General features: G+C 42.2%; 1 protein-coding gene across 5 annotated transcripts; it reads right to left on the bottom strand.

Moving 5' to 3' along the window:
• Positions 1–1463: 1463 nt before the first annotated feature.
• CDADC1 (cytidine and dCMP deaminase domain containing 1) lies at positions 1464–18565 on the bottom strand. 5 transcript variants are annotated; one of them, XM_086771880.1, is made up of 10 exons: positions 18460–18523; positions 15983–16152; positions 14668–14762; positions 12139–12316; positions 10726–11304; positions 8591–8640; positions 7372–7541; positions 6654–6843; positions 5959–6019; positions 1464–4681 (listed from the first exon to the last, which is right to left on the bottom strand). In XM_086771880.1, the coding sequence occupies exons 3-10, from the start codon at positions 14755–14757 to the stop codon at positions 4608–4610; spliced, it is 1392 nt and encodes a 463-aa protein (XP_086628006.1). In that variant the 5' UTR covers positions 14758–14762; positions 15983–16152; positions 18460–18523; the 3' UTR covers positions 1464–4607. The 5 variants fall into 5 exon arrangements, with proteins under 5 accessions (XP_086628006.1, XP_086628004.1, XP_086628005.1 ...); XM_086771878.1 differs by lacking the exon at positions 15983–16152 and having other exon boundaries at positions 18460–18565; XM_086771879.1 differs by lacking the exon at positions 15983–16152 and having other exon boundaries at positions 12139–12310; positions 18460–18565.

The raw sequence follows: 18565 nt of genomic DNA, 5'->3' as shown, positions 1-18565 counted from the left end.
TTCTCTCTGCATCAAAGGCTTCACGGTGCTGCCCTTCGCCTTCCTGCACAGGGCCAGTAGGATTCATCTCTGGCTGCAACCTGCAGCGCACACCACGGGTTCACACCACACACATCATAAGTTTCAAGGGGGTGTTTTGGCACGTCATGGAGGTATCGACCTCTGTCTTGGCCCTGCTTGTATCCATCACAGTATCAGAAGGAGGTGGGTTCCAGTGGAAGATGTCCCATGCTAGCAGACCCTTTCCCGTTCATAGAAGAACCAAAGCCACAAAACACTGAGCACCATGTTCTGAAAGGTGCTGCTTAAGAGAAGATGTTGAGGAGGACCCCAAGGAAGATCAAGTGTTTGACAACAATTCTCTGCAATTACCATTCTGTGCAGAATGGCGTTCAGCGCTGTGTACACGGCCCTGTGACCATCTATCATCTGCATTAATGATACGGTAACCCAGATCTATTAGAAATTGGCATGCACCGTCTGCCTTCTTTGCTTTTATGGATCTAACAAATTAAAGCCAAACAGATATTTGAAGTCTGGTTTGCAGGCAGAATGATTGAAACAACAACAACAAAAAATCTATTTAGAGGACTGCAAAGCTTTTCAGAGTAGTGCTTGCATTAAACGTGGCTCTGGGAAGCCCGTCCCATTGCCAGCCCAGCTGACTATGTCCCACCAGCTCCTCACTGTGTGTCTAAAATGACATTTCAGTTCAAGAGCACTTCTGAAGTGCTTCTCCCATCTGTACCTGCTTACTGCGTGTGGCCTTGTGACACGAGCCAATCTTGGAGTGCATTGAGTGGATTCCTTTCGGATGAAGTGAATAGCCCTAATGCTCTCCGCTGCTAGCAGGCTTGTCCATGCGCGCTTGGGCTAGAGCTAGGTGGATGTAAAATCCCTGATGGGTCAGGTGTTCAGCATTACCTGCTGCATGCTTCAGACCCGCTCACCCTTCAGCCACACTGCTGAGCAGCGTAGCCGTTGGCCCCCATCACTACAGCGATCCCCGCTCTGCGGTGACTATGAATCAAGACACCTGCGTGTGCCTGTACAGGCAATCCAGGGCAGCAAGCCAGGAGGTACAGCAGGGACCAGTTTTACTTCTGGATAGACAAAGCTTCCCCCACTTCTCTTCCCTCCAACCACGAAACAGGCTGTGGAGAGGTGGCAGCTCACGTGATGCTCCCTGAGGCAGTTCTTACTCTCCTGAGGAAGAGAATTAATGCTCATCAATGCTTGCAGGGCCAAGCTGGGCAATCCCAGCCCTTCCCCTGCGCTGGCAGGAGGCACAGTCTCATGCTGTGACATATTTTTCAGGCAGAGCACAGGCAGGTGATACAGCTCAGCAAACAGCCAGGGCTACAGGAGCAAGGACAGCACTGGGCCGGTAAAGGGTATGAGCATTTCAAAGCACTCCGTACTGTTTCTAATAACCCAAGGCAGTTAAATATACACTTCAGTACTTACTGTTGGATTAATTTATTAGCAGAAAACATGTTTTGCTGTAAGGCAGATAATTAACAGAGAATTTCTGTAATTCTCAGTCAAGAGGCCAAATTATCACTGATAGTTGATAACCTGCAATTAAAATGACTGGTCTGAAATGAACGGAAGAGACCCAAAATGCATATGGAAAATTCACACAATATATAAAATATATAACTTTTACATTTCTTAATTTTAAATACATTGTTCTTTTTATGTAAGAAACAAACATCCTAGAGTTCATTTGCAAAACAAGCACTTCAGGAGATGTCCAGTCTTCCGTGGCTCTCCCTGGTAAGCAGATGACACGCACAGCAGCACCTACAGACTCCATCGGTTTAGAGAAAAACCCCATTCACATTCTGTTCCTATTGGCCAGGGTAAAGACCCTACTTTGTAATCTTAGTTAAGAATTAAAGAAGTAGAGTTATACTGACAATCAGAGTCTACAGAAATTTGTGAGCCTCTGGAGGAATCTGTAGAAACATGGCAAGACAGAAATAAAGCCAGACTCGCAAGCCTTCAGCCCTACAAGCAATTCCAAGTTTCATGAAAAGTTTTGTACAAAAATTCTCTTTTTAAAAACCAATAAAAAGTAAAGGTAAAATCTTAGGTCCTCATAAAGTACAGGTTACCAGCAGCATTCACAGCAGTGTAGTTATTTAATGTGTGTGCTATTTGACTTGTACCTTGATTTACCTCTCCACGTACCCAGGTTACCTAAGATGTTTCAGAGACTTTTCAATTTCAGCTGTTCCTATAAAGACACAGGCTTCTTCACCGATTTTGATACCAGCTGACTGATCGGTATAAAACTTGAAGAGCCCTTAAACCTGCCCGGTTTTTCCCCTGCTTCTGCCTCAAGTAGAAGAGTGTTGCCAATGGTTTACAGAAACAAGGTTTCAGTGGGTGGGGTGGGCTTTTTACTCTAATCTGGACAGTGGTGTTCTGATCTGTAGAAAAAGCCAAGAGCAATTATTCTAACACAAGATGCTTACAAGAAGTGTGTGTGTGTGGGATATATGCCAAAGTAAAATATTTATGATTTAAAACCAGATTATAATCTGGCTTTTGAAACATCAACATTTGACTAAGCTTCATATGGAAATTACAAACAATGAAACTGTATAATCCTTTATGAGAGAAAAAAAACCCTGTCTTTCTGAGGTTTGCAGAGCATCCAGACCAATAACTTAATCCGCAGCCCCTGGACTCTGAATCTGGCAGGTGAGGCACAGAGCTCTTGCAGCTGGATCTGCTGGCTCTAAATTCAGGACTGGATTTCCTCCACACTGGATTACAAAACCTGCTGAAGTGGCAGTTCAGCTACTTCCTCACGAGCTACTGGAAGAAGCACTCTTTTGAGGTCTGATGCCAAAATGGATTTCACCATCCTTCCCTTAGTTAATAGTGTCAGCTTTTTCTCCTTCATGCACTGGGAAATGAAGCTGTATGCACCCTCAGCAAGACAGCAGTGGTGCACGAGGTCAGTCCATTGCCTGATGAGATTTCTGCTGCTAACACTGCATGCACCACACTCAACCCGCAGCCCTAGAGCTGCCTTCAGTCTAACTAGGCTCAGAAAAACAGTAGCTTCTCCAGCTCCAGTGGGTAAGAGGATAAAAGCATTCCCCAGTTCTAAAGTCCAGGCACTCAAGAATGAAGTTATACTATGAGCCATGGGGAGTCTGTACTGTAAGTTACAGGGCCAGTAGCCAAACTGGGTGAGAACAGACTCTGTATAATTAATGCCACGTTAAGGATGCATTGCACATTCTCCAATCCCAGCTTTGCTATCTAGTTACAACCTCTTCCAAAGTCTAGAAGAAACAAACAGAACCTACGTCAGCATCTTAAGACATGATTCCCCTTCCAGGACTTTAGGGAGGGCAGCAAAGACAAGATGCAAAAGAAGTGGGAAAAGGCCACTTATATATCCTACTAGCAGCAGCAGAAAACGGTTTAAGATGTTTGCACTTGAAAGCTCAGTAGAGGAGTGAACAGAAAGTCTTGGAACATCTGCTAAAACAAACAGCTAGAGGTCATATTCAAAGTAGCAAAGAGATGGGAGCAAGGACAGTGACGTCTCAAAAGATGCTGGCTACAACGCTCTGTCCTGGTGGCTCGTTACTTACCCAGCACCCCCTCAACACTAGCAGCAACATTAAATTGTAGTTTCACTGGCTGTTTTAATGTCACCCTTGCTCCACATCCAGTCATCCAAGAGATTGGCACCTGAAAAGATTTGGGCTATTCCACTGGTACAGATCATCCTATAGAAGAAACAGTAGGACATCTGGCCCTTTATTGGCTTCTGGAGTCCTAGAAGCCTGTTAGTGAAGATGAACAAAACCTGAACACCAGCAATCTTCACGCAGTACGTAGGGGCCAGTGAGATACATACAGGCAAATTCTTTTAGGCCTGTATCCAGAAGCAGAGGAAAAGCAAATCTAATCTTTGTCTACGTTAATTCAGATGGGATGCACTTGAGGAGGCACACAGAGCAGCAATGCAAGTATCACAGAATGAAATGGCTCTGCTGCTATGGTAGTTGGAAGAGGTTATGTATGAGAGACAAACTTGATCTCCAAATCACTTACCTAGCAATGATTGTCATCCCAATGGCTTTGTCTCCTTTATACCAGCAGACTAAGAAGCAAAAGCCACTTTCAGGAACAGGAATAATTGCTAGTGATTATTTATCTAACATTTTCTAGAAGATTCCCCTGATGATTGCACTTGAAGAACTAGGGCTTATTTCTGCATTCTGCTAGTCCAGAACTTAGAAATCCATTCCCTCAATCTATACACCAAGCAAAAAAAGGTACCATTTTATTATTACTCTGATCTACCAGCAATAAACTTTCAGATTTTTTTTTTAATGTGTTAACAATGATTAGCCACCCAGTTACTTTCACAGAAAATACAAGCAGCATTTTTCCCCAGGAACTTCTAAATGAAAAAGACCTTCAGGTAATTCTGTAAAACATTTAAGACATCATAAATAAACTTATTCTAAAAATCACTTTTCAAACAATAAATAAAACTCTTCCTTATTTGAAAGTGCAAACAGGCTGCATTATAAAAAGTACAGAGCAAAACTGCAGAAGTGTTTAATTATTCAGTAGTGACCAAGACATAGTTTCTTGTTTTGGTGCTGCTGGTCATCTAGTGATTTTGTTTTCTGGACCCCATCTAAAGGAAAAAATAAAGTGTGAAACATAATACAATAGTAAGCATTTTCTAAGTACTCAACACATACAGGCACACTGGAATAACAGTGGATGGGGGGCTGGGGAGCTTAACTTCTTCCCCATACAGAGGAGCATGCAATTAAGAAACTTAAAACAGTTCTGTGTTGAAAATGTAAGCATATCATCTTGAAGAAAACACTGTTAGAAAAATGAGCCCTGTTAAAGGTTGTCAAACAAAGTACCCCAGGATGAATCTTTCTCCAGCTGGGTCTAAAAACCATTAGCAGAGAGTGACAAACAATCCCTAACATTTTGCAGTGATTACTAATTCCATAAACACTACTCTGAGCCCTTCTCTCCCCCCTTTCCTCCCAATTCGTAAGGAACTAGCTAACAAAGAGACTTCTCCACTAATCTAGCTCACTACATGTTAGGAATTAGCTTGTGGTACATGACTATTCATGTGCTACAAAAACCACCTTCAGTCTTTTTATGCTTCTAGCATGGTGCTCAATGCTTTGAGTAACTGCCAGCTCCCTATCTTTACGCTCCATATCTTCATGCCTGAGGCACAAAAAACTATTTAGCTTCTTTTTGCACATTATCTTCCCCTCTGGATGAGAAATATTTTAAGAACTGGTAGCTGACAGTAGATGCCAATGGTAGGTCGCTTTTGTAACACAAAAAGGTTTCAACATAAGTCTCATCTAAACTCTGTTTTCAGAAGATGACAGCTCCCTTACTACAAGGGTGCAGGCTGACAAGGATTTGATGGCCTTTATATTACATATGTGTATATATACATACAAAAATAAATGTTGATTGACAAGCATTGGCATAGATTCTACTTCATAAAAGAAGCACTGAAATGTTCTGCAGAACATACTTAAATGACTTGGAGGAGTCCAATTTATCTTTAAAAATAAAGGCACTCTTTATAGAACACAATATAAAGAGTCTTAATAGAACAACAGTTAAAACATGATAAAGTAGTCTGAAATTATCTATGTGCAAAACAGCATGTTGTTGACCTTGACAACAGCATTACTAGATTTTGTAACGTGTGCGCCAATGCCAAGCATTTATTAAAACAAGCTTGTTTTCGACATCATTTGTTCACCTATTCAAAAAGCTCAGAGAAGTTTTCAGAGCAAAATTTAACTAATTGAAATCAAGATTAATTAAGATTAATCAATCTCAGAGGGATTCAGGTTTGTTTAAAACAGGTTATCACTTATTGACTTCAGTCATAAAATGAATTAATGAAAAAATACTTACTTTCCCTGGCTGTGGGATCATGGAATTCAAGGGAATTAGTGCGCAATGGATTCAGTTGCCACTGGTAAAAGAAGAAAACATTTACTTATTCAGGAAGAATGAGCAAAGGGTGAAAGAAAAAGTACCCTACAGTCCTTCACTGTAAGGCATGACGAGGGATGAGGTGGGAAATGGAGGGCTCACCCTCCAAAACACACTTGCTTTGAGAATAAAAGGCTATTTAGGGATGTATGGCCATTTACTCCCTTGAGAAGGGGAAACCAGCCTGGCTGTTTGTCATGGTGAGCACTCTGAGTGCAGGTACACTTGGCCACCTTCAAAACCCATCACACCTCTTTCAGGAGGTGCTGGAAGGGCCTACAAAATCACACAGTGATCTCCCACATCAGCTGCCATGCTGTGACAAGGGGGCTTGGAGAGAACTTCAGAGTGTGAAGAGACCACCTCAAACAAGAGCAACGAGTTAGAGGGAAATCTGCAAGCCAGTTACAGAAAACAGACACAGGTGGCCCCACAATCTGGCATATGGCACAGCACTTCTCCCCAGTGTCATGATGGAGCTGCCCCTCAGTTCCACTCACTTGACTAAAAAGCACAAGAAAACCCTCCTCTATGCTGGCTGCAGGTGACTGCTCACTCCACCCTCCCCTAGTGCTGCCTAGAATTTTTAGAATATAGTACATTTAGTCACTTACTGTAAATTTGCTTACACCCTCAAGTTCACCAAACTTCATATAGGATATATCCACTTTCTTTTTTCCAGCATCAACATCTCCTGCATAGATCTGCTTGATACCAGCGCCTTTGATTAAAGGGACACATTCATCACATGGACATTTTGTCACAAATATCATGCTTCTCTCATCTGGCTTTATTTCTCGACACCTATAAGCAGTCAGAAAACAGAATTTCAGAGTTTATATCTTGATAGTTTTGAATGGTGGCAAACTTGATGCCTCACAAAAGCAAGCAAAGTGTTGTGTTATCTGCTCTCAGAAGGAACTTATTCCTAATTAAGTGCACAAGTACATGACTGTATCTGGCTTGGTTTTACTATCTGTGAAAAAAACACCCATCCCACCTCTCCACAGTTATTGTTGGAAGCCTCAACAATCGCCACACTTCCATATTTCAGGTTATGGCATGGTTCTAGCAGGAAGCAGAGGCAGTGGGTTGTATCTGAAAGATAGCTGCCATGCATTGGAGTGAATATCCTTTAAAAACTGAATTCATTTAAGAAGTCTGAAGAAACCTCAGGAGCTGACTGTGTCCATGCACATCCAAGTTCTGCATCATAAGCATAAACAAGACCGTGATTGCAATCCAAACCTCATCACAGTGATATCACACATTTGTCATGAAAATGTTTCCGAACCATCTCATTATTTTCTGTGCTAAAAATAAACCCATTACCTGAACGTCAAGGCGTTCTGCTCTGCATGTATAATGTATTTGAACTTTCTGATTTCCCGATCCTTTTGTTTATCATCCATGTGTGGAAAATCAGCATATTCAGATCCAACAGGAAAGGCATTGTAACCACAACCTACAAAATACATTGCTCCTGTTCCATCACAGCTTCTCTGCAACAGCAAACAAAGCATCACATTTGGAGACATTTAAACGGAGTACTAAGTCAAAGTGTTGTGCAATGTATACTTTCACATTATCAGTTCATGCCAAATTACAGCAGTTAAAAGAGAACTCAGCTCTTACTAACGGCTCCCTGTCTGTATGGAGCTCCACAGGAGCCGCATGGGCAAACTGTAACACTGCAGATCACACGCTGCACCAGGCTTTAGAGGTTTCCTTCTAGCAAGTAATACTGAGAGCGGGAACAAAAAAGTCTCAAGGATTTATTCCTTAAGCCTTTCTGCAGTGTACAAAATTGAAGACAGCTGGAGTTAGTCCCTGATGTACCAGAGACTGTGTTTCACCTGTCTCTCAACAGACCCAGTGACCAGTGGGCGACTGAAACCAGACAAAGAAACAAACAGCAATAAGCGGCTGATGACTGAAGTGCTAAAAACAAATGAAGGGTGTCTTGCAGCTGCATGAAGAATGAGGCTTTCTGGAACATGCATAATCAGAGACATAAAGAAATCAAAACTTTATGTTTGGATGGGAAAAATTACAGTAACAAAATTTGTAGAAAAAAATATCACTTTGATCCAAAAAGGAATGTGCTAAAGCCAGTACAGTGTTTCAACTGCAACAAAAATCCTCAAGAGATTGTCAGGCTATGATTGCGCTGAGACCTCTCCAAAAAAGAGCTGCAAAGAGGGACCATGCAGAGTAGGCACACGCTGCCTGATCAGCAGCTGTGGCAAAACTTTGTGGCCAGGACACCTGGAATAACTGACAGTGACTAGGGAAGCAAGCACGTTGAAAAGCTAGGCAGAGACACTGTGGAAGTTACTGAACTCATTTATTCTTCCTCTTCTTTTCAGCAGCGTAACTTTGAACCAGTCATTACTTTGTTACTAAAGAATGAGAAGTGCAAGCTCTCTATAGCACTGTGCGTGTGTATGAAAAACGCACGTGTATAAACTTAAAGCAAAATAACAAGCTCAAAGCAGATATAAGTGTACGGATTGTGAATGCAATAGAAATAAACTTTTTCAGTACTTACTGATTTTTCTTCTGCCCAAATAATAGCTCCAACTCCTGTTTTATGATCCTCTAAAATACATAACATTTAAGCAGTAAATAACAAATAAAGCACTTCTGAGTTACGTGCACATCAATTTATGACATCCTAGAGTAAAATACAACATTCATTGTTGCTTCGTTGAAAGAAGCAAAGAAATGCAGAAAGATTAAGAGCTTTGAAGTCATATGAGTCTACAGCAAAAGCTAGGTGTGCTTTAACTGCAAGGCCAGTCATTCTAAGGCTTTGCTACATACATTTGTTCACAACTGCTAAGAAGCAACCAATACCTGTATCAGGTAAGAAAATGCCAAGAATGTATGTGGACAAATTTGCTGATGTGAGATGGCAAACTGATAAAAACCTTCTTGTTGCTTACTAATTAATTTAATTACTTAATTTCTGCCATTCCTTGAGTTATGGTTCAGTGGTCTGAATTCCTATCAAAACTAGTTGTATTTTATTACATTATCTAATTTATTAAATTTATTACCTAATTCAGAGACAAAATATTAACAATCAGATTTTGGGGGATGTTTCCTATCACCATCACAGGAAAACTGGAATAGAACTTTCATTATGTCACTTGGAACATTTTTATAGAATTTGGAAATCTTCCCCAGTAGCTATTGATAAGAGTCTTGACCAGTTAAAATAGGGCATATAAAGGAGAAAAAAATGTTTCACGCGTCCAGTGATTAATATTGTAGAAGATGCTGTTTCAATTAACTATTTCCATCATCCTTAGTATCACTACCATATATGAGCACTCAAAGAGCGTCTTTACTGCCAAAGATATATTTTATGAGGGCTAACTTTATTGATATTCTGCATTTTTGTTAGTCACTGATGTACATTAAGCCAGCATAGAAAACATTCTATGATTTTGCTCCCCTTCTATATCCACCTATATAATAATGTAAAGATTCTAAATATGTGTGTCTATGCTGTTATTTATTTTAATTTCATTATAGGACTAAAATGGAATAAGAGTTTGCTCAAAAAACAGGCTGAAGAGCACAGATAAAACTGAATATTGCTGCCCCAAGAATGAGTACTCTTGCTCTGTACAACAGTAGTTGTAACAAAAATCTCACAACTGGTTCCATTAAACTTCTGAATTACTTCTAAAAACCCAATCTCCTTTGCAACTTTTGGTGACCAAATTTGTGGAGGGTACCTGAAAAAAAAAACCAAAACCAAAACCAACCAACCAACCAAAAAAAGGTAAAGATTCTAAAATATGAAAATTCACCTTTACAAATAACAAAGTCTGAATAAGTCAAAGCACCTGACTTGACAGGTTATTTTTTTGTGTGTGTGTTGTGGGATTAGTTTTATTTTAAAGCTTTAAATATGTACTGTTTATTTGTTTATGAGGGTTTTAAAAAAGCAACTACCCTATCTAGATTAAAAAAAACATCACTAAGGAGTACCACCAAGTTTTAAGTCTTCATATTCTGTTCTCTGGAAGAACTTACCGGTTTACTGCATTGCTACCCAGACAGAATCAAGTAGCTAACAGAAGTCATCTGTATCAAAAGGTAGTCAGTAACTACCCTTCCACCCTGAAAGCCTGTACATCAAAACTCCAGCATCTTTGCCAAGAAAACTCCCATCAGATACATAATCACTTTCACAAGTAAAATTAGAACTAGGAAACTTAATATAACTGTACTTAATGCCCTACTGGAAGGATATTATTTCACTGCCCTTTTCTGCAGAAGTGTACATAATACGCTTAAAATATTGGCACTTATTTGATAACAGAAACATCTTGTGAAACCTCCATAAAAAAAGAGACTCAGAGCAGCTTGAAGAATTTAAATGTCACTGTATTCTACTTTCACATAGGTGTTGGACATGTTGTCAGGGCAGGCTTTGCTAGCACTGTATGTGAAATACCTGCCCTGATTTTCTCTTGGAAAGCTCAGTCCATTCACACACAACACTATGTACCCCTGGGGAGTTATTAATACCACTGCTGCTCCTTTTTCACAGATGTAAGAACAGAATTCAGCAGCCTGCTCAAGGAAGTATTTGGAAGAAGGAAGACTGAAATCAGAACTTGCTCTACTTGTGAGACCCATTCTCCCTCCGCTATTGTAACAACTCACCTGTCCGGTATGCAAGTAGTCTGGCTTGTATCATACAGTGCCTTGCAATTTCTTGGGGCAAACCCTGATGGTCTGTTTCATTTGTTTGCCGTGATTCACTGTTGTAAAATCCAAAGCATCCAAAGACAGGGACACTGGCAGCCACTGTTGCCAAGACCAAGACAAGATCTTTCATATTTTGCCGCAAGTTGCTGAAGTATGGATTTTCACAGAGGTTCTCCAGTCCTATTGTCATCAATATTTGCTTGTGCATTTCCTCATTTGAGATTAGGAATAAACTTTCATATTCTTTTATTCTCTCTTGTCTACACGCAGTATAAAAGTCAGTATTTGAGTTAGGCTGAGATTTTGCTATTTTTTGAATAAAATCAAACTGGGTGGAAGTTTCTTCAACAAATTGCACCATATAGCACACCAAGGGCTGAAGCAACACACACACACGAGCACGACTATTTGACTTCAGTCTTTCTACTGCTTTGGCATCTAGCTTCGCATCATCAGTAGTCACGGGATTGGACGCCTCATTCTGCAAGCTGATTTCAGGATCTGCAGGCCAGTAAGAAATCCTGTTCACCCCAGCTGGAAGAGAAGATAATGCAGCAAAAGGAACCATGCAAGCACAGTGGAACATAAACCTCATTTTTAACACACTATTGCCTAACCCTGCTTTTACTCCTTTAAAGCTGTGAGTGCTGTTTCAGTGGTGTCTGGAAAACAAAAATGCTAGCATATATGAGTATCAAGAGCTTATCAGACTTGATAATCAGACTAAAGACAAAAATTGGAATTTCCTAAGTTCTAGGATCTTTGTGGCAACCTAATTTTGCATCTTATCTACAACAGGTACATTAACACCACACAAAAATTAAGCACTAATAAAATTGCTGATGAGATTAAAAACCAATATTTGCAGAAGGGCTGTACCGTCAGATCCCATTTCAGGAAGTGAATTATCTGACGTGTCTTCATCTCGCTTGGGAAGAGGAACCCTCAAGTACTCCCTCTAATTTCTGCATAAAAAACACCCTTCCTCTGGTGCCACTGACAAGCAATGGGAGGGCAAGGAAAAATGTAGCTGTTTAGGTCTAGTCAGCAGGCTTAGGGCTGCTCTGGCAAACTGCAACAGGTATGCCAGAATCTCAGCAGTGTGTCCCAGCCAAGAGACAAGCACCACCAATAATAATAGTTGCACAAAGAAATAGAGTCTCAGTAGCAAATCCTAGTTTCTTGATCATCAGCTCCAGGAAATGCACTTCCAATACTGTTTTCAGCCTTGTGGAAAATATCAGTGCAGGCTACGTAAGTTAGGGATTGGCATCCACAACTGGGACAGTCCAAAGAGAAAACAGGCTTTCTGATACCACCAATAATAAGCATAACACTTACTCCTACTCTACTACAGCCATTGCTTACCATTTACAATCATTTTTAAACAAGTTGAACAGGGTTTTCTGGAAAAATAAAGATCACAGTTTTCAAGTCTTGATCCGTGTTTTATGAGTGCAATCTGGCCAGCATGCAAGTCTGTACTGGAACAATGAAGACCGATAATCTTCATATTTTTCACCACAACTAGACCACTCTTCTTTACCTACAGAAAAATGCATTATTATTATTATTATTATTATTTTACTTTTTTTCAACATCAAGTCCATAGAGATGTTACAGCTAAGAGTAGTCAGCTAGGGTCAGAGCATATAGCTCTTCAGTACAAATTGTGATATGAACCATTACACAATCTCTGTTACACTTTCCCAAAGCAGCATTTTTTTGGCGGTTTCTACATGCGCCTGTTAATATCAGAGTGCTATGCCCATGTCAAACTTCAAACAGGGACTTGTTGCAAATTCCTGATTTTTGGGATCATTGCTTTGCTCATAACAAAACCCAGAAGCAGCACAGAAAATTCTGTCAATTATAGCCGAAAACCCCTCTGAATCACCCAGGATCTGGAAATGCTCATGAATTTAATTTCTGTCTTAATCCTGATCATCCTGGGAGCCAATAGCTTCTCTGGCTTTATTTCTGTCTCTTCATTTATATAAATGAATCCTGGTTTTAAAGAATCTTCCATGGAAAAAGCCTGTACATGGCAGACATGAGCTCTTACATCTAGATTCCCATGTATTGTGAGGGATGGAGTCTGATGAAGGTGGTGAAACAGATCTCGTTATGTGATCCAGCTGCTACCAGAACACTGTTGCCTTAGATCTGTAAATTATTCAGTTTCTTTGTGGTTATAGAAATAAGGCTGTACTAGAGCCCTACATGTAACCCAAGTGCCATTCCTAACTGAATTACAAAATGTGAAACTGCTTTTGAAATCTGCACGGTGCTCATATATCCCTCTTTCAGATCTAGTCTGGGATATACCAAGCTGCAAAAAAATAGGCCTAACTGTCACTCAAATAATTTTCCAATCTTTCCTTGTCCTGGCTGATACATGCGCTATAGACCTTAGCAAATGGGTATGCTCTGCACAAAGCAGCAATCATTTTAAAGAGCACAATAAAAACTCAGATCACAAAAGGAAAAATCTTGTTCCAGGACACTCTGAAAAATGCCCCTCTACTTTGAGGTGTAACTGCCCCTTGACAGGCTGGAGAGGTGGGCCCGTGCCAACCTCATGAAGATCACCAAGGCCAAATGCAAGGTCCTGCACCTGGGTCGGGGCAATCTAAAGCACAAATACAGGCTGGGCAGAGAATGGATTGAGAGCAGCCCTGAGGAGAAGGGCTTGGGAGTGCTGGTGGACGAGAAGATCAACATGAGCTGACAGTGTGCGCTTGCAGCCCAGAAAGCCAACTGCATCCTGGGCTGCATCAAAAGAAGCATGGCCAGCAGGTCGAAGGAGATGATTTGCCCCTCTACTCTGCTCTCGTGAGACCCCACCTGGAATACTGTGTCCAGTTCTGGAGCCCCCAACATAAGAAGGACATGGACCAGTTGGAGAGGGTCCAAAGGAGGGCCACGAAAATGATGAGAGGGCTGGAGCACCTTTCCTGTGAGGACAGGCTGAGAGAGTTGGGGCTGTTCAGCCTGGAGAAGAGGAGGCTCCAGGGAGACCTTATAGCGGTCTTCCAGAACCTCAAGGGGTCTACAGGAAAGATGGGGAAAAACTCTTCAGTAGGGCCTGTTGTAATAAAACAAAAGGTAGTGGTTTTAAAATAAAGGGAGGTAGGTTCAGATTAGATATTAGGAAAAAAATTGTTTACACTGAGGGTGGTGGAACACTGGAACAGGTTGCCCAGAGAGATGGTGGATGCCCCAACCTTGGAAACATTCAAGGCCAGGTTGGATGGAGCTCTAAGCAACCTTATCTGGCTGGAGATGTCCCTGCTTCTTGCAGGGGAGTTGGACTAGATGACCTTTAAAGGTCCCTTCCAACCCAAACCATTCTATCATTCTATTTAGAAGATCCATTCTCAAGGACGGTTTCTTTTCATTGTCACTAAGGTAGTTGTCTACAAGTTCTTGATCAGCAAACATTTCAACTAGTTCTGTGCACCTCCACTGTACAACAGAACTCTTTTACAATCATGAACATCCACATCTTAAAGAATATCTCTACATGATCAACCACACTGATTTTAAAGCTATAATTAGTATATATTAAGAAGTGCACAGTATACACTATGATTTCTTTGTTATGCTCTTCAAAATACTCACCAGAATTTTTTACTGTTTGCTTCACCTTTGCATACCTTGCCTTTCAAAGTTTTTCAGAAATAGCATGCTATTTAACCATTTTGCTACTTTTCTCCTACTAGAGTATTTTTTTTTTCTACTTCTAAGAAATACTTGAAAAATGTTTATCAGCCTTTTTTGGCTTTTTCCCTCTTGGACCATCTGTCATGTAAGGAGCAGGTAGGTTAAATTCATTGCAGGAGCTATTAGCGTGTGTTCAGAAAGGCCAGTTAACGGCAAGCATAGACATTTTACCTGTGATTTTTTCTGTTGCTCAGCTGAAGGAAAGAGCTCCATCCAGAGACTGAACAAAGTAAAAAGATTGACCTTAGAAAGTCTTGGCATTTGACCTGTCATTAGAAGAAAAAAAGGAAATATTTATTAAAGAATATTTATAAAGAGACCCCACATTGTTGAACAGTATTTTACAAGTCGTCTACACCACAGCTGCTATAGAAGCTGCTTCATCAACTACTTCTGCTATTACAGCAGCTAAATCCACACTGTCCTCTTCAGGGCAGTGGTTGTCAACTCAGAATGCTGGCATCTAGGTGCAGAGATCAGATTAATGCAACAAGAGAAAGCGGTGACATTTCCACTGAAATTCAGTGAGTTAATTCTACTCAGGAGTGAAGAGCAGAAATCACAGATCAGATCCCACATAGCTTAATGTGCTCGAATGATTCACAGATGCTTACAGGAATTTGAAACATAGTTTGTGATTCAGCTTTAGGCTCACCACAGAAGAAAGCAAAAATATCTAGGCACGCATCGTCATCTTATGCCGACACCCACAGCAAGAGTGGATGAGCCACTGTGAAACCTTCCAGTTACATCTGTTCTGGAGAAACTTGCTTCTGGACTTTTACAGTCTACTTAAATTTTGGTTAGATCTTTATTAAAATGTAAATCTCTTGCTCAGACTGTCACTTCTGACTAAACCAAAGAGGTAGCAAAGAATCCCTTCTTGGATCACCCTCTTTGTGTTGTACTTCTGCACAAAACTCGGACATTGTCTGGTGAGGCCCGGAAGTCAGCATTACTGAATGTTTCACAAATGAAAAGGGAGGAAGTACTGCATTGCTCACTAATGCTTGCACCACTCCAGATGTAAAGCTGTCTTGCCTCACACTTGGCAAGAAGTTAATTAAGTTTTCGAAAAAGCTCCAGTCCCGATTTCAGGGGTGCTTACAGAGAGCTGTAATGAACACATATTCCTCTGGAGGTCTCACGTGTGCTGTCTGACAGTAGTAGTATTTCTGTTTTTATCCCTTCCCACAAACGTTAAAGTTTTTGCAGAGGAAAAGGCAGAAGCAAGAATAGAACAGAAAAAAACCCCAAACATTTCTTTAAGTAGTCCTAGCAGTTTGGAAGAGATATAATCAGATATAAAGACTGCTGTGGTGTGGGAGAAGGTTAGTTTAATGACATGTCTGTGAACCCAAACAATTAGGACAGCAGATAAACATGTGCAATCCATTATTGGAATACCATTTTCAGACTGTATTTTAGTTTGTGTGTTTGTTTTTTTTTCCACACCGAAGTGTGATTTTGGAAAGCAACTACAGACCTCTCAGCAGCACTTTCTGCTGCCACACTGTCCACTACTCCTTAGGCTGCCCAGCTGCGCTGTCTCACTGCGCACCAGCTCTGGGAGGGGTACCTGGTTAGCACCATCAGATACGCGTGCCAAAAATGTACATGGCAAGAAGCACGTGTGAAACTTTGTTGTCACTTGCACTAAAAAAAAAAATAAAATCTGTAAAAGTAAGTCTACAAGCCACATCTAAACAAGCAAAATTTGTTTTCTTAAATGGGCATTTGAGTTCTTTCTCATTACAGCCCCTGTTCACCCCTGTTGTAGCACATACATGTACAGTTTCCAAATGGCAAGCTAAAATAAACAGTGCAATTTATACCAACTCACACATATACTGTCATATTTTCTAAAAAGGATTACAATTTAGAATACAGAATATATTTTAAACAGAATACACCAGAAACAAGTTTTAATTACTGTTTCTTTTCTTGGGCCTAAATGTGACCTCTCAAACACACGGGAAACAAACTGCAGAATGTACTGGTGCACAACCCCGTTGTGAATTGACATGAATTTATAATGGGAAGCAGGAGAATATTATGAACCACAGAATGGTTTGAGTTGGAAGGGACCTTAAACATCACCTAGTTCCAATCTCCCTGCCATGTCTAGGGACACCTTCCACCAGACGAGGTCACTCAAAGCCCCATCCAGCCTAGCCTTGAACACCTCCAGGGATGGGGCATCCAACAGCTCTCTGGCAACCTGTTCCAGTGCCTTAACCCTTGTCACAGCAAAGAATTTCTTCCTTATCTCTAATCTAAATCTACCCTCTTTCAGTTTAAAGCCATTACATTAGTCCTATCACTACGTGCTCTTGTCAAAAGTCCCTCCCCAGCTTTCTTGTAGGCCCCCTTTCGGTACTGGAAGGCTGCAATAAGGTCTCCCTGGAGCCTTCTCTTTTCCAGGCTGAACAGCCCCAACTCTCTCAGCCTCCCCTCACAGGGGAGGTACTCCAGCCCTCTGATCATCTTTGTGGCCCTCCTTGGACTTGCTCTGACAGGTCCATGTCCTTCTTATGTTGGGGGCTCCAGAACAGGACACAGTATTCCAGGTGGGGTTTCACAAGAGTGGAGTAGAGGGGGAGAATCACCTCCTTCGACCTGCTGGCCCTGCTTCTTTTGATGCAGCCTGGGATACGGTTGGCTTTGTGTGCTGCAAGTGCACATTGCTCGGTCATATTGGGCTTTTTGGGTACGTTGAGCTCTTTGCTACTGAGAGCAAAACCATGTATGAAAGGAGTGCTCTTTTCAGGTGCATCAAGTCTTCACAGCTTCCCTACTTTACACAGCTTCCCTGCTTCAAACAAAGGTACAATTTAATTCTTCCGGGTTAGGGATCTCGTTCCAGTGACACAAAGCATCCTCCCAGAGAATGCGTGCTGTGAAGGCCACTGTTGAAAACCCTGCTGCTCCTGCACAAGCAAGCAAAGAGGAGCAGGGCGCTGCCCATCTGGACGTGGCTGAGATACAGGATTATGCCACAGTTGCAAGGAAAGAGACCCTAGCTCAAAGTCTGAAAGGTTTGTAAGAAGTCATCTTACAAGAATGAAACTGTTCTGACACCATCAAGGAGGAGGAAATCAGTGACATCACTCTCTGGGAAAAGGAAACTAGAAACCATTTTCAGACTTCACCCTCTTTGTTTGCTTGGAAGCAGGATTTTCACAAAACTAGGAAGAAACAAGACCCATTCACCCATCAAGGAGACCTGGCAACGCTGTCGTGGTCCTTATAGTCTGAAAGCTATGTGTACAGCCCATGGATGAGCCGTACGTACGCACCAGTCGCCTGGGATCGCGGTGAGGGGATACAGGAAATCTATCAAAATCCGCTTCATTGGGCATCCCCAGCGTTGTGAGAAAGTTGTAAATTCGTACGTGGGCCCTGCTATAGGGGTGAGTAAGAACACCCCTCACAAGGCAGGCATTTTTACACACGTTACATTTTGTACACATTAAATATAGATGGTATAGAACTGGAAAAAGAAATAATTTTGCCTGGGGGCAAATACAAAATACAAGGAGGGTATGTTATAAAAAATAAAATAAGAGTGAAGGCAAGCGGCGGGGGCGGGTGGGGGAGGGGGGGTACTTTATTGCCCCGTCTGTAAGGGGCAGGAGCACCCTGTGAAGCTGCAGGTGAGGAGGGGGAAGGCGGGGGCTCTCCGAAAAGCCCGGGGGAGGGAAGACCGGCCAAGAGCCCTGAGGACAGGACACACCGGACGGTTCCGGACATTCCGTTAAACACCTCGCGGCCCCCGGTGGGTGAGAAAAGACCCCCGAAAGGCAGGTCAGCACCCCCCCCGCCACACCTCCCTTCCCGCCCCGCCAGCCGTGACCGCCCGCTCCCCACCACAGCGGGGCTGCGGCTCCCGCACAGCCGGGACAGGCCCCAGCCCCCCCCCTGCAGCCAGGCCCCTCACGGAGGGAACGGGGCGGCACTCACCAGCCATGCTGTCGGTCTGCGTGCTCGCCGCGCTCACCCGCGGCCCCCCCGCCGCCACCTCGTCTGCGCCGTGCATCGGTACCGGTGCGGGTCCCGCTGCCCCCCC

Source organism: Chlamydotis macqueenii, chromosome 1 (assembly GCF_036417535.1).
Source record: "Chlamydotis macqueenii isolate bChlMac1 chromosome 1, bChlMac1.mat, whole genome shotgun sequence".
NCBI classification, from domain to species: Eukaryota; Metazoa; Chordata; class Aves; order Otidiformes; family Otididae; genus Chlamydotis; species Chlamydotis macqueenii.
The sequence above is the reverse complement of the archived record's forward strand: the minus strand, read 5'-3'. Positions and strand labels throughout refer to the sequence as shown.